Genomic DNA, 23,317 nt, shown 5'->3' with positions numbered 1-23,317 from the left:
GGAGTGCTACGGAGCTGGAGTTGCAGTCTACTGCATCTAGTGAAGATTTATCAAAATTTCAAGGACTCCAGTGTGTTACGCAGCTAGAGAGCATCGGGTCTCGGGATCAGCCCGACCAATGAGACCTGCATGTAAACGCACTCAGCTGGATTCAATTGTTAAAGGATTAAATGGTTGCATTCCTGCACCTAGGTATGTACAAAGTAGGCTAATGCTACATCGTAGGTATCGTCGTGATTCGGTCACTTCCAAGCAAGTCTTTTCAGAAGCGACCAGTTCGCATTCTGAAACACTGGTTTGATGATGTACCCTGCCATTGCAGAATTGGGAGGAAAGGATCAACGCGATAAAACGAGTTAGACTGTGTTTACATTATCTCCGCTCAGGAAACTTTCAACGGCGATGGTCACTGAGCGATCTATGCGCTGTAATCACCTATAGAGTACTCCTGAGCCGAGAACTGATGCTGTAAGCATGAATAAAACAGGACATATTGCAAGATTGCGGAAAGAATACTCGGATATGCTAATTTTATGGTCTATGCCAAGGCGGCCACTGAGCTATCAGGAAGGGTTGCCACATGTGGGTATCTCCTTATGCCTAGACTTGACAGCTCCAGGGACGAGCAAGGAGTTGTTACCAGTCAACTCCGATCTCGATTCTTTGTAGTCTCGATTAGCCTGCATGGTAATTCTCCGACGCACGATTGACGTGCAGCCAGGGGTGTATATAGTTTACGACAGGTCCAATATCAAAAACTCCACCTCGAAAGGGGCGTTGCCAATCGTCATCTACTACTGTGTCAAGACAGGCTTCCGGAAGTCAAACAATACGGAGTACTCCATATCCATTGGTGATTCAGCCAGCCATGATTCTGAGACAATAGAGAAGTAGCTAAAGCGAGCACAGACACTCTACACCCAAATAAAAACAAGAGTATGTTGATCACAACGTAAATGATATTCGCATCCACCTCGGCAACGGCATGGTATGACCCATAAACGGGGAGCTAGAGTCCAATGATGTGCAAATCAATTTCTCCTAGCTTCGTCTCTCCTATTTCCAGGACAGATAGTTAAGCGCTAATGAGTGATACGAATACAATAGCCCCGCCGGTGTCGAATGCAGACGAGAGGAAGGAGATCAGTGCAGGCGAAGGCGAGTTAGACCAATTTGACTAAGTTTTTTTTTTTTTTTTTTTTTGGATGGCGGGTGACAGTGAACCGTTTACTCCGTATGACATACAATCAACGGCAGAGGTCTAGATGCTCCGTTCAAGACGAAGTCGAGTACCAATTTTTGTATATCTGTCGATCATAGACAGGGGTTCTCAGAATTGGGGCTCTGGGGTAAACCGTAGGAAGAGAAACGTCATTGCAGAATGATTTTCGGCTGAAAAATAATCTTTTTCTCCAGAACCAAAGAGGAACCCGTTGGATCGACAGACAAATTTGCCACTGTTCCGAGAGCGTGGTGCTAAGCCAATATAGAGTGGATATACGCTGGATTTTTGATGCGCCGCTTTGTGATCCCGTGACTTGCAGGTAATTAGTGTTGGCGGAAATTCTAGTTCATCCGAACCGAAGTAAATCCACGAACCCTTGTTATCACCACACCGTAGAACCGTAGAACGTCTTGATTTCCACGGTTTGTTATTTGCCGACTTTTTGGGGGTGTAGACAGGAACCGGAATTACTTCTGGAAGCATTTATCATTACGGAGCTATATACCAGAAGAGTTCAATAAGTCAAAAGGTTAATAAAAATAAATACTCCATCGACTCCATAAAATTAAATCCGATTTCAGGATCAGATCCCCTAAATGAAATTGTATAAGGCCGATCGGATATCCGACGTGACATGAAGGTAGCATTATACTGTATTAACGTATTTAATTTATATAATTAAGTATAACAATGTCTATAAAAAAGAGAGGAAAATCCAAGGGATCTCCACCTCCATGTCCATGGTCCAAAGTGGAACTATTGTATTTTTCTCTTCCCATGTGTTCGAAGTAAACGTGTACTGTACTATGCATCTCCATTTGTATTAGATTATTTTTTTTTCTCTTTCATCTAATTATCATATTGGAGTGTTGAATTTTTTTATTATTTAATTTTTGATTAGTTTCTTGGAGTCTCCTTTCTTGTTTCCTTTCCCCCCCCCCCCTCTTTGTTTCCCTTTGAGTCGATGTGGAAACGTTCACCTAGATCGGAGGACAACTCTGGGAACAACTCAACTCACCATCTATCTGAGCTGGGTTTCCTAGGTCGATCCAAAAAGTCCAAAAGTAAGTGTCTCTAATTCTTCTTGGAATGTCCTAGATCTGAGACCTATGATGGCCAGTTCTAGATGCCCGAGACTAAGACCCTCCCCTGAGTGTTGGGGGCTTTCTTTCTCTTCACATCTTCAACACTAGAGCTTCAAAATAGCTTCAGCCTGTTGGTCTTGAAGGATGCTAATCAGGGATCTGTAATGTACAGAATTTCAATCGGAATCATCCTCTCGTTCATCTCTCCGTTCATTTCGTTCATTTACCCGAGGCGTAATAGACCGACCCAGCAGCAGTGTTTCCAACCAGACCGATTTCACCCGGACAAGAGCACCCTCGACTGTCGCTGGATCGATTTATTCTGTTTACCCAGAACCCGTTGGTCAATCCGCGCATTCCAATCGCTCAGCATCATTTAATTCAAGACCGGGACGAACCACTGGCGCAATGGAGGTAGATCGCACCCACACGCGGAGGGAGAGGACATTTGTCGGGAGCGAATGCGCTGTTTGCGAGGAACCCTTGGAGCATACCCTACGTGGCGAGCGTGTCCTGCAGCTTTCGTGCTCCCATGTCTCCCACGAGGCCTGTTTCTATGAATTCCTGCGGGAATGCGATGGACAATACTGCCCAACCTGCAATGCGCCATTGGCCTTGGACACAAGTCGCGGTGGAAACGTCTTGGATATCGGTATGTCCCCCGTGCGGGGGTGGAGAGGAGCCAGAGGGCTAATGTTATTTTCCCAGAGAAAATCAGTAATATTGTTCGTTCAGTGACGTCGCATGATACCGCTACCGTACGCAGTGGCTTGTCAACCCCATCTACTCCATGGGAGCAGGCCTCGAGTCGACGACCACCGAGTGATGCCGGCAGCCGCTACACCTCGGGTACCCGAGAGCAACCACCTTACACCTCTTCCGCGAGGGAGCCGTCTTACAACCCCTCAGCAAAAGAATTATCCTACAACCCCTCGAGAGATCCATCCTATAATCGACGGGATAGCCGGGATACCAGCAGCCAGCGTGAGCGCGTAGAGCGATTGACGATGGGCTCTAATCCCCGTCAACCCCACTCCCGGAACGGCAGCGCGGCCGGCTCATCGGGCGAATACAATGAAGGCCAACACATTAGCAGTGGGCGGCGCCATGATTACGACGTTCAGGCTATGGAATCAGATCTTAGTCCTCGTCCCGGAGTGGCCAAGAATCCCATTCCCGCGCCGATAGTCACCGTTCGAAGCGAGTTTCCGACTATGAACCGATCCCGCCAACAGCAGACGCTCACATGTCTGATTACGGTCGAGGTGCCAGACGCCAATTGGCGTCCTGATCTGGATGATCTACGACACACGCCTTCGGGACAGTCGCAGCCGGATGGGCCATACGCGGGACGATTTGGTGGACAAGACGCTCGATCAATCCAGTATGAACCAACGGAGAATCTAGAAGAAGTAGCCGAGGAATTGCGCAACAGAGTCGACAATTGGCACGGTCTTGAGTTCCAACGGTTTGGCAAGCTGCGCCTCCACGGACACATGCGCGTGGGCAAGGATCGGGATTCCTGGCAGGAGTTGGAATGCTATCTCTTCGGCGAGATGCTGATCTGTGTCAAGGAAAAGAAATCGGCTGACCAGAACCAATTCGATGCGACCGGGCGACGCAAGCCTGTTCGTTCCAGTCTCAAGGGTTCAATTCTGATTAAGAAGCATTTAAAGTCCATCGAGGTGTCACCAGATGAGCCTATTCTCTCCTTGAACCTTTCGGTCACCGAGCTGCCCTGTTTCTATCTTCGCTTCCGGAATCGCAACCTGCTTGATACGTGGCGTCGGTCTCTGATCGATTTGCACCCAGAGGCCATTTCACGCCAGAATGACTATGACTACGACAACTCGGGGCCGGAGGAGGATGACTACCGTGGTAGTCGTGGAATTCAACGACAGGCTTCTGTCAATTCGTCTTACGGTGCAGGGAAATCTATCAACACCGCCATTACCGATTACACCAACCCCGACACAGAATTCCCTTCCATAAATACCGTTCATATTCCTCTCGATCTTGTCGTCGTCATTCCGGTATCCTCGTCTATGCAAGGCTTGAAGATTACTCTCCTGCGTGATGCCCTCAAATTCCTAGTGCACAACCTGGGCCCTCGGGACCGGATGGGCCTTGTGACGTTTGGCTCGAGTGGTGGAGGTGTGCCCTTGGTTGGTATGACCACCAAGTCTTGGTCTGGGTGGTCCAAGATCCTCGAATCGATCCGGCCAGTTGGCCAAAAGAGTCTCCGTGCAGACGTGGTGGAAGGTGCCAATGTTGCCATGGATCTTCTGATGCAGCGCAAATTCAACAACCCCGTCTCGACCATTCTTCTAATCAGCGACTCTTCCATCTCCGACCCCGAAAGTGTTGATTTCGTGGTCTCCCGCGCGGAAGCTGCCAAGGTCAGTATCCACTCGTTTGGACTTGGATTGACCCACAAGCCCGATACCATGATCGAGTTATCTACCCGCACCAAGGGATCCTACTCCTATGTGAAGGATTGGATGATGTTGCGAGAATGTGTTGCTGGATGCTTGGGCGCGTTGCAGACAACCTCCCACCAAAACGTCAAGTTGAAGCTCCGCTTACCCGAAGGGTCACCCGCTAAGTTTGTTAAGATTAGCGGCGCTCTTCACACCACAAAGCGCGCAACTGGCAAAGATGCCGAAGCCGCACTGGGAGATCTCCGATTCGGCGACAAGCGCGACGTCCTGGTCCAACTTGTCATCCAGCCCGACAATGCCACACAGGACAGCATGCCGCAAGATCCGTGGGAGAGCCTAGTCTCCGGGTTGGAGGCTCTCGGCGGTGGTTCTGATGGCGACGAGTCACGAGTCCTGAGTGTTGAAGAGGTCCCATTGATCCAGGCCGATCTGACTTACGGCGACCTGCTCCGAGATGGCCATCTTACCCACTCCCCCCGCCCTTCACTCCTGGCCATTACCATGCTGCCCCCTAACCCTCGGGCCACGGGCCAACAATCCTCGACCCCTCCAATTCCTCCTCACCCTTCGATCGTGCAACGCCGTATGGAGCTACTTACTTCCGACATGCTGACCCGTGCCCTCACCCTGGTTTCTCGGGGTCAGCATGATCGCGCGATGCATCTCCTCAACGAAACCCGCAGCATCCTCAAAGGCCTGGGCAAGGGTGGTCTACCACCTCTGCCCCCGGGCGCTTCCCGGTCCGACAGCGATGCCGACAGCCGCGGTGACACCCCGGTCTCACCCTCCTCTCCTAAATCGTCTACCTTTGGTGGAACACATTCATCCGCATCCGATACTAATACCATCACACCACCCTCTGCAGTCGATGCTCAGACGATGCTTGCCCTAAACGCAGACCTGGAAGCATCTCTGGAGTGGATCAACCACCCGGCAGTCTTCGGGCGTGATTCACGCAAGGCGGTGCTACAAAGCATTGGCGTGATCTCCTCACAGCGCGCCTACACCTTCCGCACTCCTTCCGAAGCGCATTGGGCCCAGCGTGTCTCCGGTGTGCGTCGGTTGACGGAGCGATCCCAAGACTGGCGTGAGACTGGCGATGATGCCTTGACCGAGGAGTAGGGAGTCAACTCCCTACAACTCAGCATGTCCTTTTCTCCCCTCTTATCTTTGATTTTTGAAACGTTTTCCATTGTCTCCTATTCCCGACTTTTACATACCGAGTCGACGTGTTATTTCCCCTTTTTCTTTTTCCCCTTTGCGATTTCTTTTGCCATCCCTATGATACCACTTTGTTCCCATGACTACGCAACATGATACCAGGGGCTCTGTTCTTGATGTGTTTCCGCTCTAGTTGGATTTATGCCGTATTTGGACATAACATCTCTGTTTCTATGTAATTGCTCTGACGGTCTCGGCTATGGTGCGCGGGTGGGATGGGGTTCTGTTGTTTTTTTACTTTGAACATATGACGATTTACCTGACTTGCTTTTATTTTTTCTACACATCCAGCCTTGCATAGTTTATCTGAGCCAATTAGTGTTGGATTAGTATACACTTTCGTTGTAACTGTTCTTTTGCTGTCAAATATCGGGATCGACCACTTCCAGAGGAACATGTTCAAGAGATGGCTTAATTCGAACAAGAAAGTAGGAGCTACTCACAGGCGGTAGAGTGGGGAATTTGGAGGCATGACGTTGCTCTTATATTGTAGGCTGTCACGACGGGGGAACGTGGCTGCTTATCGGCTTAGAATCTTGAACTTGCAACTTTCCCCCGGGTCTGGTTCAACTAGACCGCAAATTCTTAAACTCTCTTGTCAACCTTTGCATACCTTAGCATAAAGAGCTACGCAGCTTTCATCCATGCTCCGTCAATCTATGGCGCGCGCTTTCCGCGCATGCGCATCCTCATACCCTTTCTTATCGCCGAAACCATCCATCCACCTCAAGGCCGCCTCACTAGCAGCTCAAACGTCGCGCTCATACAATGCCTCAGGATCTCAATTCTTTACTCGTTGGGCTACCTCTCTGCGCTCTCAGATTGCGCCCCTACGACAACCCCAAGCCCAATCACAACTCTCGTTTCACACACCTTCCCCAAGAAACCGGCGGACGTTTTTCTCAAGCCACCAATCCCCCTACCAACAAAGGCAGAACCAATACAACCGATTCCAAGGCAGAGCCCGCCGACCTATCATTTACCGCTTAGTGCAGAATGCAAAACCGCACCACTTTGTTGCGATTGGCGTGGGGATATCCGGACTTTATCTATACAACACGGAGATAGTGGAGATGACCGGTCGACGACGGTTCAACTGTGTCTCTCGCCACCAGGAGCTAAAAATGGGCGAAGAAAGTTACCGCGAGGTCCTCATTGCCGAGCGTGGCAAGGTCCTACCCCATAACCATCCTCTTACTCGTATGGTGGATGGTGTGCTGCAACGGTTGGTCCCGCAGGCGCCTATCGAGGGCGCCGACTGGAAGGTTCATGTTATAAAGGATGATGGAATGCTTAATGCTTTTGTGCTTCCTGGGTAGGTTTTACTGGGTTTGCGGGTTTGGGGGTTTGGGTTCCATAGTTATGGACATTGCTGACATTGCTTTGCTTAGGGGAAAGGTATTTGTCTACACGGGTATCTTGCCCGTTTGCAAAGACGAGGATGGCTTGGCTGCTGTGCTGGGACATGAGATTGCCCATGTTGTGGCTCATCATCCTGCAGAGCGTATGAGCACCAGTTTCATTACGCTGGGAGCTGTATTCGCTATCTCTTTCTTGTTCGATGTCTCCGGGCAGTTTTCTTCTTTCCTATTGAATCTTATGTATAGCTTGCCGAACTCGAGAACGCAAGAGGTATGATTGGTCTTTTATTTTTTACCATAAGGTCACTTGGCTAATTTCTATCTACAGGCTGAAGCAGACAAGATCGGACTAAGTATGAACCCTTGAAGTTAAAGACCAACTTGCGATTATGTGCTAACTATTGTGGCCAGTGATGATGTCCAAAGCCTGTTTCAACCCCGAGGCTGCCGTCAAACTGTAAGTCTATCTGACATTGTGTGTGTCGGCGTCTTGGGCTTTGCTGATGATTGCTAGATGGGGTCGCATGTATGAACAGGAGAAAGAGGCTCCTCCGCAATTCATGTCCACCCACCCATCGGTAGGCTTGGAGGAAATTTATAGAGGGACCGAGACTAACCTATAGTAGAGTTATAACCGAATGGAAGCCATTCAAGGATGGTATGACCATTTACCCTGCATTGACTTATCTGTTCCTAATTCAATTAAATAGGCTCGACAAGGCCGAGGCAATATACGACGAGAATGGGTGCAGCTCTGTCAAAGGATACAGTAAGAACCTTCTTCTTTCTATATACTAAATTGCTAACTTCTCTAGTGCCTGGTTTTCAAACTGCTTATAATTCACATGTCTCATATTTGAGATGATCAACAGAGCATCCAAATCAATAGTGCATCGATGGTAACTGTATAATAACATTAGCCAATGTATTAATAAACACGAAACCATCTCCTATTACAGACTTCATGGAATATAAAATGAAGGACTAGAGATTGTAATGTCGCTGATCTATAGTGAACGCCAAGCAACTGGCGGGCTCCCCCCTCGTGCAAACCGAGCAAACCCACCACCGCAGCTCCAAAAATTGCCTGGCACAACAGCTCCATCCACTCCCTCACATTCAACCCATTTGATATCCAGTCGCATCTCCCTTAGACGCGACCTAATATCATGTCCCTATCAATTCCCGGTCCCTCCCAGGCGGGGCTCTTCAAGCCCGGGTACCAGAGGTGAGTTCGAAAAGTCGGGAAGCCCGAAAACCCACCGCAATAGGGACCTCCTTATCTGGCACCCCTCCAAAAAGAAGCGAAACAATTGACTGATCTGTCTTTTCTACTGTATAGCCACGATGCCGAAGATGGCGCCGTTATCCGTAACATCGAAGCCTGCCAGGCTATCTCGGGCACCGTCCAGACCTCCCTGGGCCCCTATGGCCGCAACAAGATCGTCATCAACCACCTGCAAAAGATGATTCTGACCTCCGACGCGGCCACAATTCTTCGTGAGTTGGATGTTGTTCACCCCGCTGCTAAGCTGCTTGTTATGGCGAGTCAGCAGCAGGATGCGGAGATGGGCGATGGCACCAACTTGGTTATTGTTCTGGCCGGTGAATTGTTGAAGAAGGCAGAGGAGTTGATCCGTATGGGTCTCAAGACGAGTGATATTGTTTCCGGATACGAGAAGGCTCAGAACTTTGCCTTGTCAGTTCTAGAGGGTATGTTCTCCCCCCCCCCCTTCCCATGATTGGTTTGTCGATATACAAACGAGGGAATGTTTCTGATTCCGTCTAGAGCTCGAGGTCGACAGACTCCAGGATATGCGATCGGCAACAGAATTGAGCAAGGCTCTCCGCACAGTGGTGGCCTCAAAGCAGTCCGGCACGGAGGATACTTTGGCTGCGTTGGTTGCGGAGGCGGTTCTGGCTGTGTTGCCCAAGAACCCCGTTAACTTCAACGTCGACAACGTGCGGGTCGTTAAGATTATGGGTGGTAGTTTGGAACAGTCGAAGGTGGTGAAGGGTATGGTCTTCCCCCGGGAGCCCGATGGAACTATCAAGAAGGCCAGCAGGGCCAAGGTCGGCGTTTTCAGCTGTCCCATCGATATCAGCCAGACCGAGACCAAGGGCACAGTTCTTCTCAAGAACGCTAAGGAGATGATGGACTTTACCGCAGGTGAGGAGGATCGTCTGGAGACTGCCATTAAGGAGCTCTACGACTCCGGTCTCCGTGTGGTCGTTGCCGGCTCCACTGTTGGCGACCTGGCCATGCACTACCTCAACCGTTTCAATATCCTCGTCATTAAGATTTTGTCTAAGTTCGAGCTCCGCCGCTTGTGCCGCGTTGTCGGTGCCACACCTCTGGCTCGCCTGGGTGCCCCCATGCCTGATGAGATGGGCCAGATCGACATTGTCGAGACGACCGAGATTGGCGGTGACCGAGTGACCGTGTTCCGCCAGGAGGATGCAAACGCCATCACCCGTACAGCAACCATTGTCCTGCGCGGTGCCACCCAGAACCACCTGGAGGATGTTGAGCGTGCCATCGACGATGGCGTCAACGTCGTCAAGGCCATCACCAAGGACCCCCGTCTCGTACCCGGTGCCGGTGCCACTGAGATCCAGCTCGTTGAGCGCATCTCCAACTTCGCTGACCGAACCCCCGGTCTGCCCCAGTACGCCATCCGCAAGTTCGCCGAGGCCTTCGAGGTCGTCCCCCGCACACTCGCCGAGTCTGCCGGTCTCGATGCCACCGAGGTCCTCTCGCGTCTGTACACCGCACACCACCGCACCACTGCTGCTGGCGAGTCATCTTCCGAGGAGGATGAGGAGGAGGGCAGCTCGTCTGAAGAGGAGGAACCATACTGGACTACAGGTGTGGATCTTGAAATTGGCGACTCCGACGGCACCCTGGACACTGTCGAGGAGGGTATTCTAGATCTTATGGCCACAAAGATGTCTGCTATCCGTCTCGCCAGTGAGTCTGCCCGGACGGTGCTGAGCGTCGACCAGATCATTGTTTCGAGACAGGCGGGAGGCCCCAAGCCACCGCAGGGTGGAGGTGATTGGGACCAGGACTAGATTTTTTAAAAAAAAGGAGCAATGAGGGTCTGGATGCTGTTTGATAATATGAGGCCTGATAGATCTTCGTACGATGATATGCTTTTTGAGAACCATTGTAAATTGGACTACCTTTCTCTTCCAGTACTTTTTTTTTTCTTTCAACGTTGCTCTCTTCTTCTACACATATTACAAACATCCTTCAAAATTTAAAGATTCACAAGGATATCTGAATTCAGTCTTATGTTGGGTGTTTCGGCCGTGTTTGCCTGATAACTAGTTAGATAGTGAATGATGCCTGAGGCATTAAAAATCACGTGCCACTCCCAGATTTTCCTCGAGTGTTTCCTTTCGGTCTTGATATCAACGAGCCGCGATTCCAATCCCCACCACTTTCCTCTAATTTCCCTTTCTCACGAGCTTCCCGCCTCTTTCTCACCTCCGCCATGTCTTTCTCCACCCAGGCCGCAGCCCGCTGCGCCAGACAACTCTCCGGCTCCGTCCGCCCGTCCTCCCTGCGCATCGCGACCTCCGCTACATACCTCACAGCCCGTCGCACACCCAGCAGCCGGCGATGCGAATCCACCCAGGCAGCCCCTGCTGCTGCTACCAACCCCAAGATCTCCCAGATTGTCGACCAGATCAGCACATTGACGCTGCTCGAGACTGCCGACCTGGTGTCTAGCTTGAAGGTGGGTTTGACAATCTACACATAATTGATGAATTTCCAAACAGAACAATGCGTCCTTGCATATATTTCTTTATATACATCGTCACTCTACTCAATTGAGGTATTTATACGAACCATTGCTAATCAAAATGTTTACACAGACCCGCCTGAACATCCCCGACCTTCCCGTTGGCGGCTTCGCCATGGCTGCCGGTGGTGCCCCCGGTGCGGCTGCTGCCGTTGAGGAGGAGGAGGCCGCTCCCGCCGCTGCCGAGAAGACGCTCTTCAACCTGAAGCTCGAGTCTTTCGAGCCTACCTCCAAGCCCAAGGTCATCAAGGAGATCAAGACCATGCTCGGCCTATCGCTGGTGGACAGCAAGAAGTTCGTCGAGTCCGCACCTAAGATTCTGAAGGAGTCTGTGCCCAAGGAGGAGGCGGAGAAGCTCATCGAGACCTTCAAGGCCCTCGGTGCCAAGGCGACTATGGAGTAAAAGCTGTCTATTATTTAAGCACAGGGAGAGGATAGATTGGGAAGAGAGTCGGGGAAGATGTTGTCTTGGGTCTTTTTCCTCTCTCTTTTTTTTCTCTTTGGGTTCTTGCTGAGAGATCTTGTTGAGCATTTATTTTGTTTGGCCTGGCAGATCAAGGCAAAATGTACATTATACGCATTGTGTTCTGGGACCGTCTGGTACAGAGGGCTCGTTTGGTTAATTGATGCATTTAGCATATCGATGCTATTCTATTGCTTCCTAAATCTGTAAATATCTTTTAAATACTACTGCTTAGTTAAGTTGATGGTATATCTACAAATGTTAAATGTCGGAGTAGCTTCGCGGTGAAGTTCCCGATCTCCAGAACTTCAACCAGAGAAAACCTACCCCCCTCACCCCCCCTCCGCCATTTCCCATTCGCACTATTTTCAATGGCCAAACCATTGATTTTGCCGTTACAATGGCGTCAATTACATCAAGCTCTCTCCCCCCAAGCCCGCACCTTGCGTCACGGCGCGCAAGCTTGCACCGCTCGAGCTGCCACCAATAGCAACACAACTACATTGAAACGGCCCTTTCATACCACCCAAACTCGATCAGCTATCAGGCCTTCTCGCAAAGCTCCATCCGTTCGGAGACAGCTGAGGAATGGGAACTCCGAGCATGTCTTCGAAGGCCCCGGTGGATTGAAATTGGATCGTGACGGGTTTTGGAATGCTTATTGTAGTGCCCATGTTGAACCAACAGTGGCTGAGTTTAAGCAATTCACACGCCAATTGTATGAGCGTTTGAGTCACGTCATGCCGCCAGGTGTCAATCTGGCGACGTTCGCGTCCGTGGGCGAACAGTTGATTAGGCTATCTCACTCGCAGCTCCCTTCCGCAAGCCTTGTTCGGAGTATCTCAGTAGGTAAGTTTTAAGTTTCAAATTAGTATATAGTGAAGGGCTACGAATTGGACTTCGTGATACTAATACATTTTGTTAAAGATGTCGACGCCGTTTATCGAATCTCGCTCGTTCTTGGAGAACTTCAAACGGGCCGCTACATTTATCAATGGACGTTGACCGGTTGCGCAAAAGCAAATTCGCGCCGAGCCGTGGTCGACCTCGTGCGCCGGTATATAGATACGAAAAATGTGGATATTTACCGGGACAACGAGTATATAGCGCGCGTCAGAGATTTGGCTCTCAAAGACGAATTCCCTCATGCGATTATGCTATATGCCAAACTGCTCATCTGGCGCGGTGAAAAAACACAAGCCGCCCGGCTTCTGGAGCAGAAGATTCTACCATATCTGCAACCCACTAGCAGACGCCCTCCCCACTGGGAGGATATAATGTTAGTGGATAGCTTTGATTCGCCCTGGCGGATGTACGCTGTTGCCGTTGAGCAGGAACAGGGGCTTGAGGGTATCCAGAGTGTCACGCGCCGAGCCGCCCTGGAGTTCCACGACCCTGTCGCCATGACTGACTACGCTGTCACCGTGTTGGAAACGGATGCTCCCGACAAATACGAGACGTACGAGACGTACGTGGCCGCCGCTGCATTATCGGGACACACTCCAGCCTGCTTTTACCTTGCCAATCTCTATTACCGTATCTCTCAAGGCGAATTTACCACCGAAGCAGAGAGAAGCGCCAAGGCGAGGGAAGAGGCCAATGCCACACGCAGCGCCTGGCTGAGACCCTTCGAGCCTATAGCAAACTGGGTTTATACAAAGTTCAACCAACCTATGGATCGCAAGACATACCGCATGCTCGCGATGGACTGGTACGAGCTTGCTTTTGATAAGGGAAACAGTGAGGCTGGGTATATTCTGGCCATGCTCTTCCGCGAGGATGGCAATATGAAGAAGAGCCGTGAGATATACAAGCTTACTGCTAAGTTAGGTCTTCCAGCCTCGTTGTCGAGGAAAAGCTTGGTGGAGATGAGGGATAAATGGGAAGATCGGACATTCAACCCTGGTCTGCCTCCTAAGCTCTTGAGGATTACTTAAAAATGGGTTAAAGCTGTTGTATTTATATCTCTCCTGTACATGCTTTTTTTTTGCCTGTATACCAACTATGTGTCCTAGCAATGTATCATTTGGGGGCCTTGATACTTTTTCTTCTATATGTTCCCTGCTCCCAAGCATTCATGTCTCATCTCGCCTCATATTCTATGCCGAACTGACACAAAAAAAAAAGAGAAAGCAAAATATTAAAACTGTCGGTATGATTGAAGAAAAAGAATCAAACACCATCCCTGTTTCATTACCGAATCCAATTTTCCTTTCCTCATGCCAAACCTGAGAGACAAAGCCATTCACAGACTCCAAACCAACAACCAAGAGATTCGAAGGCTGATAATATCAACACAACAGAAGAGAAAAGAATCCTCTAAAAAACCACAAGAATCCCAATCATCGCCTCTTCTTCCCCTTCCCCTTCCCATGCCCCCTCGTCTTCAACTCCACAAACCCAAGCTCCTTCAACCCCTCCGCAAGAATCGACGAATCCTTCATGCCAGGAAAATCCTTGGCAGGATACACACGGAATGGATCGGACCACGCCTCCGCAAGAATCGGCATCGACTGCCCCGTATCCTCAACAGAGCCCCAATTCATCAATCGGAACTGGAGCCTATATAGGCCCGCCGAGCGGATCGAAAGATCCACAAATATGAAAAAGGTAGCTGGTTGGTGAAGGCACGAGGCGGCGTGGGTGTAGACGTTGTGCAGGGGGTTGGAGAGATTGGGATCGGTTATGGAGGATGGGTGTGCAGGTGCGGAGTTGGGGTCCGGGTCGGCGTCGACGTAGAAGGGGGACATGAAGGCTTTGCCGGATAGTAATGGGGTTGAAAAGTTATCGTCTGTACGGGCGATGCCGTCTGTTTCTCTTTCTCTATCGCGATTCCAGTCCCGGTCTTGATCTTGGTCCAGCTCGCACTCGCGCTCGCGCGCATGTGTGTCTGTTGGCTCAGCCCATAGTAAAGAGGGCGAGACGGGGAATAATAGACAGCCCACTGTAAAGCGGGGGTCTTGGAGGATATCTCGGTCTTCTTGTGAGTTGGAGTCGAAATCGGTCAGGAGGATCTGCACGATTGGGGGTGGGTCGACGGGGCGGCGGTCTCTGTCGCCGGCACCGCAGGCTCGTGCGGCGATGGGCTGTTGTCGGATATGTAGATGGTATCGGGATTGGGTAGATGGTCGTCTGGGTGGTGGAGGGGGTGATTCTGGCTCTGGATCGTGGTGGAGGAGCTTGTCGAAGCCGTGTGGCATTCTGTAGTTCGCGTTTCGGGATGGTTTCGGGTCTCGGTGAGTGCTGGTTAGGATAGGGTTGAAGGCGTGGGTGGCAGCACTTTTGTCCGACCAGACTGGGCTGGGCATGGCTGTGGAATTGCTGCTGTGTCTATATAGATTTCGTGGTCAGAATGTGATCTTGTTCAAATGTCTCCCTGCGTCGTGTAACCTAGGGCAGATGTGACATGAGAGGGATTGTGTTCGAAATCTCCAGCCAAAGACATCGCATCAGAACGGGCGACTGACAGATAGAGGTTCAATCGACAGAAACGAAAAAAGAGGGACTTTACTGGGACTCCACGTCGTATGTCCAGCTCCGATGACTATCATAGTCACGGGCATGGCTCGAAGTTGGGTATGTTCTCTCTTCGTATGGGGTACGGGAATCAGCGCTTCCCGGTTGATAGGATCGCAGCGGCAGCGCTTGTGGCACAGGTTGTGTATTCATGTAGGCATTGTCGGACGAGAGCCTATATCGGGGATCTGTACTTCTCTCGGGAGTGACCAAGGCGGGAATCCTCGAAGCAAGGGGTGCTCCGAGCATGGGGTGCTCATAACCTGTCTGAGGTAGGACCTGTCGAGGCTCATGTCGGTATGGATATGGCATAGGTATCGGGCCCCGGTGTTGGGTGCGGGGGACCGAATCAATATATGGCCATTCCGGTGTGGAATTCCCACATTGTTGTGGCGGTGGCCTCGACATATATTCGGAGACTGGCACAAGCGCAGTTATATTTTAGATGCCGTATTCCGGTCGGTTTCAGATAAGACATTGAATACCAATGCAGCGGTCAGATAGTCACGATCAGGAAGGTCCAAGGATTATATAGGGAATGGGAAAGAGAAGAACACAGCAAGAATGCATATCTCAATGAAGGCATCTGATAATCATGTGAAGTCAACAGCAACACCTCATCACACCACTTCGGTATGATCCTGTGAAATAGCTATACTTCCCCTCGGAGGGATTTCGCCAATTTTGCTCAGGAACCGGGGAAAAAGGAAAAAAAAAAAAAAAAAAAAAAAAACCCTCACAGCAAAATGCAAAACACCCCTGTCCGGTTTCCCCCTCCATCCAATCATCTGAGAGCTGGGAATATGACAGGGAACGAGTGGGAACGGCATCAACAATATCCTTTTCAGTAGAAATCCGTACGATTGGCGTATCCACCGATGAACGAGAAAGGGAAGAGCCGGGGAACGGGCCGAGCGGGTTTTGCCACGAGAAGGGAGAAGACCAGTGGATGCTGGACATTGGGGGCTGTGCCTTGTTTGAAAGGGGGGACTTTGTTCCTGACATCTCTGATCCCTCGAAAGACGGTCAAATAATCGAATATGAGTGGAAGCCCATTGTGGAACTGCACTGGGAAGCTTTTGCTAGGTTTTGAAGTATTTCCGTATGGGTCTGTTTTTGACCTATCAGGACACTGCGCATGGGGCCAAATAAAATAAGCGTGCCTTTTTGCGAACCAGGCAGGATATATCTTGAGAAAAGTCAGATATCCGCTAGACAAAGGATTTGATATCGAATATTTTTCAATAGGGATTCAATGCTTAGCATATGAACTTTGAACAATCTAGGGGTCAAATCGAAGCTATTTTAGCAAAGGGCGCAAACGGGTCCGGAGATCTATCGCTTTCTGGAAGAATGCTCCGTACATATGTTTTGCCGATCCTGCTATTTTGAAGGGTGAGACCTAATATGGGAGGAATTTAGCCTGTCCAATAACGAGAGTAGAATTATTCCTGAAAATGTAGATGGAGTGGAGTCCACCGTTTGAGCTCTAAACCTCGGAAGAGATTCGGATTTCGCAAGCCCGCTAGTTCTGCGACTTTAGAGACGCAGATCACAATGACCTCAGTGGTGAGAATCGAATTATGATATAGGATGAGAACCCACAGTCAAAAGTTTTTCGGTATGCACTACTCCGTATCAGAAGTGTGGTTGCGTTGTTCATTGTAGATCCCCTAGTTCCCAATAGCAAGATGATTGCCCCGAGAGCCTTGTGGAGCTGCGGGTTGCTGTGTGCTGCAGTATAATCCAGATCTCCATGTGCTCATCGTCGTATCAGTTAGGCATGCTTAGCCATGCATATGACCACAAAGGCTTCGATATCAAATGGGTGGCGTTCCTTATCCTTACCGACGATCCTGATGGCAAATGGCGTGGGTGGCTTGACTCCCCATTTTGTGGAAAACGAAAATATATCTCAGTGCGGGTCACTTGATGACATCGCCAACACCGAGAGCGGAGCTGGAATCAGGATCCAAGTCAGCTGCCTTGGGGGTTTGATCAAACTTGCTGATTGGTAGGCGTAGATTGATGGGGACATCCCCGTTGGATTCGAGATAAAATAGAATATCGTAAAGCTCTCACATACGGACTGAGAATAAAGTAGTATTGGAGATGGAAAAGTAGCCGAAAAGGAAACGACCGACTACATTGTACATCTAGAGTCTGCCGAAGCACATCACCGCTCAGTCTATATCAGCATCCTTCCTCTCTCCAAGTGACATTTTCATGAATTCATGATTTCATGGGTATTTCACACCATTCAATACTCTAGATCTGCACTTGGATCTACATCCAGATAGTAAGGTCCCCAGCAGTTTCGAGAATGAGGGCGTATGCCACTAGGATAAATTGTTCGCTCGTCATTGGTTGAAATCGTGAGATGCATCAAGGCACCAAGAGGGCCATCCGAAGGCGCTGGCCCACAGTCAATGACCCCGGTGTTCTGCCCAACGTAAAGCCCGAGGAGTTGCCCAAAATGACGGTCCCATACCACAATATATCCTGATGACTCCCATGGTTGATCCGGACCATACCGCACATCCATGCAGCCAAGTTGCATCAGATGTAAGTTGTTGATCCCCATTTGAGGAACTCCATGAATGATCAAACGAGCCCGAATAAGGCCTAGGGTAGACGGGCTCATAGGCTCTGAGGAATCACGCAGCGCCGGAATTTGAGAGTTAGAAAATTCTATCGGTGAGTGTGCTGGTACCCATCGGAACTCGAGCAATTCGAACTTCGAGCGAACTTCGTCAAGACGTGCCGATTTATAATCGAGCCGAGTGACAATCGTTTGAGACTGTCCGTCGTGGTCATTCAACAGATCCGTGATCCTGCTCAGTGCAGCCGGAGACTTAGAGCAGCCATGAACGCGAAGCTCTGCGTACAACTGTCCTCTATGATCAGAGCCAGTGGTTTTGGTACCCATTTTGGGCAAATTTTGGTCCTCAAATGCTTCCCAGATATATTCGGACGGGTCTAAGGCGGAACTGAAATGGCTTTGACCCTCGGGGCTCCATTGAACACCCATCCTCTGATCCATGTCATCAAGACAAACTTCGAGTAGCTCAAGGTAGTCCTCTCCCCTTACTAGGTCAGGTAGTGCCTCACCCACAATCGGGTCACTAATGAGGAGTCCAAGATTTGGGAACTTCGCAATGAATGGCAGGTTATCTCCACATTGTTGAGAGATATCCTCCAACCATCTCACTGCTGTTTGGGACCGAATATTTTGGACTAGAGCCAGTACTACCTGATAGGCAGCGATGCAGCTTTGAGAGTTTTTAGGTTGAATGCCCTTCAAGAAATGAGACCAGTACCTGTGAAGCATCTCATCATTCCCAAGCCTAGCAAGTAGACACATATACTCCTGGGCGTTGGTTCCGAAATCGAATCGTTTGCCATTCTGATCAGCGGATTGCGCCCAGAACAAGATATCATGCAAATTGTGATTTTGGGACACGAGTTCTCCTTCTCCTGTGTCCCCAGAAAGGATGGGACTGGGGTCGTAGTATGGATCCTCAAAAGCTTTACAGTCAAGTGCTTTAGAGCAATTTTGGACTATTCGCAAACTATCCTCGAGACCTAGGGGTGGAAAGCCCATGTGGTGGTGGCCACCCAAGAAGTGCTTCAGATATGAAGCCGAAAGATCAAGAGATGCAAAAGATAACGCTATAGAGTACATCTCAGGCTGGATAGGAAGCTGGAGACGCCTTAGTCTTGCACACAAGTCACTTAGCACTGACAGTATTTCTGCCAATGTATTTTTCCGTTGACAGCTTTGCAAAGCGTGTTTTAGTGGCAAACAATTACAGTCTTGCAAAAGCTCTGCTCCGTATCTGTCGTTGACATATCTCTCAATTAAACTCCGCAAGGATGAGATATCGGTGATCTCGCTATTGATGGCCTCCAATAGCTCTTGGTTCCGCGAGGTAAGCCCTTTGAGGGAGGTCCACAGCGGGGGAGGTGGGGTGTTAAAGTTCCACTGGGGGACAAAGAGTTCACGGAGATACCCAGATAAGATGTCATTAGCATTTGAGTCATGAATTGGCTCAGTTGAATCCCTCAGGGCGAATCGAAGCAGTTCAGATGGTGATGGGTCATGGGGTAGTATTTTCGTTTTTGCGGGATAGAGGCTGCGCACCGACTGCTGTGTAAACACAGCTCCAGTTGTAAACCGTCGTCTTAGTTGCAGCCGAAGCAACCGAGTGTGTGGTCGTCCCATGTCTTGGAACTAGAGCAAGCTGATGAGAAGATGTGGAGAAGATAAACACGGGCCGATAAGGGGGCTAAGTCTGGGGTTTGATCAGCAGAATAATGGCGGTGAGAAAAGCGGTATTGGACCACATTCGCGCTTTTATTTCATCTTCAACCAGCTTCCTTTTCTCATCAACCTGGCTGCCAACAAAACAGCTACCGCTTTCTATTCATAGCTGCAGTTGATCTATTGATTAACCCAAGGAAATTATGGTTCGGACCAGAAATGCGGATAAATCCGCAAAGGACGAGGCGAGCCAAGAACAGTCCATTGAGCAACCGACCGAGACCAAGAGCGAATCGCCTGTCGCAACTTCCGAAAACAAGGCCGAAACACAGCAAGATGATAGGAAGGATGACGGTGCATCCAAAGCGCGTGAGAGAATGAATAGGTTTAAAGCCCTGCAGGCTCGAGCTGTAAGTGGTCCTCGAACATGACTTACGCGGATCAATAGGTTCGGCCAGTTCAACCCCATCACATAGCTAACACATCATATAGAAATCTGCAACGGAGCGGAATTTAAAAGAGACTGCAGCCGAATCCCAGCGTCTGACCACCGACCCCGCCCTGCTAAATACATTGTCCCGCAAGCATGCATTCGCCTCCCACAACCTCCTCAAAGCGGACACGGAAGCCGACGGAGAAGACTTTGAACGTAAGCGCGCATGGGACTGGACAGTCGAAGAATCGGAGAAGTGGGATAGGCGCATGGAGAAGAAGCAACGTCACCGAGATGACGTGGCTTTCCAGGACTACACCCAAGATGCTCGGAAGATTTACAAGAGACAGCTGAGAGAAATGGCCCCGAACTTGGAATCTTACGAAAAAGACAAGCTTGCTGCGATCGAGAGAGCCGCGGCCAACGGCGACCTCGAGATTGTGGAGACCGAGGACGGCGAAATGATTGCAATCGATAAGAACGGTAGCTTTTATTCCACTGCAGACTCGACTAGCTTTACGGACAGCAAACCTGATCGAGCCGCTGTTGACAGACTGGTCAACGATATCCAGAAGGCAGAGGAGGTGCGCCTGAAGAAACGCAAGGAGCGCCGTGGTGGCGATGATGATGCGGATGTGACATACATCAACGAGAAGAACAGGCAGTTCAACCAGAAACTCGCTCGCTTCTACAACAAGGTCAGTGTCCCATTGATCGGTATTCGTGTGGTCGTTTCGCTAATAGTTTTCTAGTACACCACCGAAATTCGGGACAGCTTCGAACGTGGCACCATGATCTAATTTAAATGTGAAATTGATTGCAATATTTTACATGGGTGGAAGTTCCGAGCTGTACTTGGGACAAAGCATCAATCAACCAGCAGAGATTCCACGCGTTTTCCCCTCTGCGAAAAAAAACATTGTTATACAAACATACAAGTCACTTGATCAGCCAGCAAACCTAAAGCATCGTCTTTCGCCAGGCTTTTGTTGCAAGTGCCTCAATCTGTTTTGTTCCGACTGCACCCTTGGTGGACTCATCCTCCAATGCTTCGACCACTGCTTCGCTCACAACATCGACTTTGAGGGGCTTTTCGGCCATAGACCCGAGGAAGCCAAGTTTATTCCCGAGGAATGTGTTGAACTCCGAGGCAACAAAGCCACCCATTGCAATTGGCAGCGTGAACTTCCGACTCGAGTCGTACATGAAGCCCGGGCGTATGAAGATGCTTCGTAGGTTCGGGAGGGTGGATGTGATAGTAGCCTCTGCTTCCCTTTTAGTACTGATGTACCTAGCCGGCAGAAGCGGTGCCCCGGCCGCCGCAGAGATATAAACGAAGGCCGGAACATGCTCATTGGTGGACTCTTGGGCTAGTGCAATTGCTAAATCACACATGTGTCAGCTTTCGAAACGGACTTTAGAACTCTTGTACGTACCCGAATCTCGATTCATCAGTTCATAGGTCAACTGCCCATCTTTCTCCTTTGGCTCCAAAGCCTCGCCCGCTTGTCTAGTTAGAGGGTTCTGGCTCCCAAGCTTAGATGTACTGAAGGCTCGTTGAAGGCCGCTGAAGATTGGCTCTCTCCCTTGCACAACGCCCTTGTAATCGGCTTCCAAGAGAATGCCCATTGTGTGGACAACAGCAGAAGCACCATTCAAATGTGACTTGTAGCTCTCTGGCTTGAGGATATCGGCCTTGGCCCATTCCACGGAGCCTGCCCAGCTGGGTCGTTCCCGAGAATCGGTGACTGTCTCCCACCGGGGTTCACCAGATCGGCTAGACTGAGATCAGTATTGCGCTCTTTTGTAGATCCATTCATACATAGGCGTGAAAGCTACCTCAATGATGTAACCGTCCATCCCCTTGCTGTTGCGGCTTTACAGATTCTGGATCCTAGAAGAGCTAGTCAGAAAAAAATAACATTGATAGTTTGTACTGGATGAGTATAACAAACCTAAAAATCCGCTGCCTCCAGCGACGACTAGTCTTTTGGCCTGCATGCTGTAGTTGTAGCTTTGGAATAGCTCCGGGGAATGATATCACTAAAGTATCGGAACACTAGTCCAGGCTATTTAGCAATTGAGACTTTAGAGCCGAGCCTAGGAATTCAATATCAAGCTCCCCAATAATCAGAACAGTTAAATAGTTCAAAGTAATTGTCTCTTACACGACTTTGAAATTAGCGTCATTCGGTATCGTTTGCCATCTTGTCGGGCCACCGACGGATTATCATTATTCCGCGACTTTCTTGCGCCCTTGTTCTGGACAATCCGTTCCCATCTGGTTCGACAATCTACAGTCAACCTACAAGATGCCATCTGCAACGGGAAACAAGCGCGTCAGGGTAAGCTTCAAACCCTAGGAAATCCAGAAATCACACTAACGTACTCGCAGGGCGTCTCGGTGTTCCGACCATTTGGTATGTCCGCAAAGGGTGCATTATCACCAATAGTCACAAACTAATAAACACAGTGTTTGGCAGTATAGCGCACCCCTTCGATCCCGACAACAAACCTCCAAACTGTCCTCCAGACCACACTCATAGGTGGGAGATATTCGTCAAGGGCATCAACGGCGAGGACATCTCCTACTGGCTAAAGAAAGTCCAATTCAAGCTCCATGAGACATACGCCCACAATGTGCGCTCTATCGAGCAGCCGCCTTTCGAAGTTTCCGAAACTGGCTGGGGTGAATTTGAAATTCAGATCAAGCTCTACTTTGTTCCCGAATCAAATGAGAAGCCCCAGACCCTGTGGCATAGTCTGAAGTTACATCCTTACGGCCCAGATGCGGAAGGGATGAAAGAACGCCGGGAAACTGTGATCAGCCAGAACTATGAAGAGATCATCTTTAATGAGCCCGTTGAGCCGTTCTACGAGATCCTCACCGGAGGCTTTGCTGGTGGCCAGCCTGGCAAGAGCAAGGGAAAGAACACCAAGCAGATTGGACAGGGCAGGACGGCGGATATTCCCATGAATGACGCCCCCGGGAATCCATACAGTCGGATGACCGAGAGAAAAGAGCTTGATCGCATGGCCGAGGCCACTCAGACAGTTGAGCAGATGATCAAGGAAGAGAAGGAGCGCCTGATCGAGAGGGAGAAGTATCTGGCCGAGTTGCGAGAGAGTGAGGGTGTGCCCAACAACACGAAGAAGCGGTGATTGCGTCGCGCGATTCTCTTAAGCTAAGAACCTAAGCCATCGCCGCCGTCTGGTTGACTTTTGAGCACCCCGTCGTAATGTACCCGGCCAACAACCCTCATCACCTCTGTCCAAAGGTTCCTCAGTTCTGGGATCTGAGTGGCTCTACTGCCCTGAACAGTCGAAGTTCAAGTTTTATACGCCTCCCGTAATAGCCTGGCCAAAAGATCCAACCTGTCTGTTTCCACCCAATCCATCACGACTATTGCGTTATATGCCAGCTACGACCAACAGGATCGAACATCTGTGTCAGGGCAAGGTTGTGCTTAGGACTCACGGGGACTTTTTCTTGTTA

At 49.9% G+C, this 23,317-nt stretch overlaps 10 protein-coding genes across 10 annotated transcripts; 7 read left to right on the top strand and 3 right to left on the bottom strand.

Annotated features, from left to right (window-relative positions):
• Positions 1–2,189: 2,189 nt before the first annotated feature.
• Positions 2,190–5,873, top strand: N7447_002105 (VWA and PH domain-containing RING finger protein; the record flags this gene model as incomplete). The annotated part of the gene is made up of 3 exons (XM_057226381.1): positions 2,190–2,289; positions 2,483–2,962; positions 3,019–5,873. 3 exons carry the CDS (start codon positions 2,190–2,192, stop codon positions 5,871–5,873), a joined length of 3,435 nt encoding a protein of 1,144 aa, XP_057090397.1.
• Positions 5,874–6,616: 743 nt separating this feature from the next.
• Positions 6,617–8,465, top strand: N7447_002104 (M48 family metallopeptidase; the record flags this gene model as incomplete). Its single annotated transcript, XM_057226380.1, has 8 exons — positions 6,617–7,287; positions 7,364–7,604; positions 7,662–7,686; positions 7,745–7,790; positions 7,848–7,911; positions 7,960–7,991; positions 8,044–8,102; positions 8,347–8,465. The coding sequence occupies 8 exons, from the start codon at positions 6,617–6,619 to the stop codon at positions 8,463–8,465; spliced, it is 1,257 nt and encodes a 418-aa protein (XP_057090396.1).
• Positions 8,466–8,502: 37 nt separating this feature from the next.
• On the top strand, positions 8,503–10,408 carry N7447_002103 (chaperonin-containing T-complex subunit CCT8; the record flags this gene model as incomplete). Its single annotated transcript, XM_057226379.1, has 3 exons — positions 8,503–8,561; positions 8,676–9,046; positions 9,123–10,408. 3 exons carry the CDS (start codon positions 8,503–8,505, stop codon positions 10,406–10,408), a joined length of 1,716 nt encoding a protein of 571 aa, XP_057090395.1.
• Positions 10,409–10,833: 425 nt separating this feature from the next.
• Positions 10,834–11,548, top strand: N7447_002102 (mitochondrial 54S ribosomal protein bL12m; the record flags this gene model as incomplete). The annotated part of the gene is made up of 2 exons (XM_057226378.1): positions 10,834–11,079; positions 11,219–11,548. 2 exons carry the CDS (start codon positions 10,834–10,836, stop codon positions 11,546–11,548), a joined length of 576 nt encoding a protein of 191 aa, XP_057090394.1.
• Positions 11,549–11,979: 431 nt separating this feature from the next.
• Positions 11,980–13,545, top strand: N7447_002101 (uncharacterized protein; the record flags this gene model as incomplete). The annotated part of the gene is made up of 2 exons (XM_057226377.1): positions 11,980–12,457; positions 12,536–13,545. 2 exons carry the CDS (start codon positions 11,980–11,982, stop codon positions 13,543–13,545), a joined length of 1,488 nt encoding a protein of 495 aa, XP_057090393.1.
• A 405-nt stretch (positions 13,546–13,950) lies between these two features.
• Positions 13,951–14,916, bottom strand: N7447_002100 (velvet factor family protein; the record flags this gene model as incomplete). The annotated part of the gene is made up of 1 exon (XM_057226376.1): positions 13,951–14,916. The coding sequence occupies one exon, from the start codon at positions 14,914–14,916 to the stop codon at positions 13,951–13,953; it is 966 nt and encodes a 321-aa protein (XP_057090392.1).
• Positions 14,917–17,384: 2,468 nt separating this feature from the next.
• N7447_002099 (uncharacterized protein) lies at positions 17,385–19,349 on the bottom strand (the record flags this gene model as incomplete). The annotated part of the gene is made up of 1 exon (XM_057226375.1): positions 17,385–19,349. The coding sequence occupies one exon, from the start codon at positions 19,347–19,349 to the stop codon at positions 17,385–17,387; it is 1,965 nt and encodes a 654-aa protein (XP_057090391.1).
• A 242-nt stretch (positions 19,350–19,591) lies between these two features.
• On the top strand, positions 19,592–20,621 carry N7447_002098 (pre-mRNA-splicing factor SYF2; the record flags this gene model as incomplete). Its single annotated transcript, XM_057226374.1, has 3 exons — positions 19,592–19,798; positions 19,881–20,519; positions 20,574–20,621. 3 exons carry the CDS (start codon positions 19,592–19,594, stop codon positions 20,619–20,621), a joined length of 894 nt encoding a protein of 297 aa, XP_057090390.1.
• Positions 20,622–20,781: 160 nt separating this feature from the next.
• Positions 20,782–21,681, bottom strand: horA (ubiquinone biosynthesis protein COQ11; the record flags this gene model as incomplete). The annotated part of the gene is made up of 3 exons (XM_057226373.1): positions 20,782–21,203; positions 21,258–21,598; positions 21,644–21,681. The coding sequence occupies 3 exons, from the start codon at positions 21,679–21,681 to the stop codon at positions 20,782–20,784; spliced, it is 801 nt and encodes a 266-aa protein (XP_057090389.1).
• Positions 21,682–22,133: 452 nt separating this feature from the next.
• yaf9 (YEATS domain-containing protein YAF9) lies at positions 22,134–22,983 on the top strand (the record flags this gene model as incomplete). The annotated part of the gene is made up of 3 exons (XM_057226372.1): positions 22,134–22,166; positions 22,217–22,241; positions 22,295–22,983. 3 exons carry the CDS (start codon positions 22,134–22,136, stop codon positions 22,981–22,983), a joined length of 747 nt encoding a protein of 248 aa, XP_057090388.1.
• Positions 22,984–23,317: the final 334 nt, after the last annotated feature.

Source organism: Penicillium robsamsonii (assembly GCF_028829455.1).
Source record: "Penicillium robsamsonii strain IBT 29466 chromosome Unknown utg000001l_segment0_segment0, whole genome shotgun sequence".
In the NCBI taxonomy this organism is placed as follows: domain Eukaryota; kingdom Fungi; phylum Ascomycota; class Eurotiomycetes; order Eurotiales; family Aspergillaceae; genus Penicillium; species Penicillium robsamsonii.
Note: the sequence above shows the minus strand (reverse complement) of the source record. Positions and strands in the feature narration are given on the sequence as shown.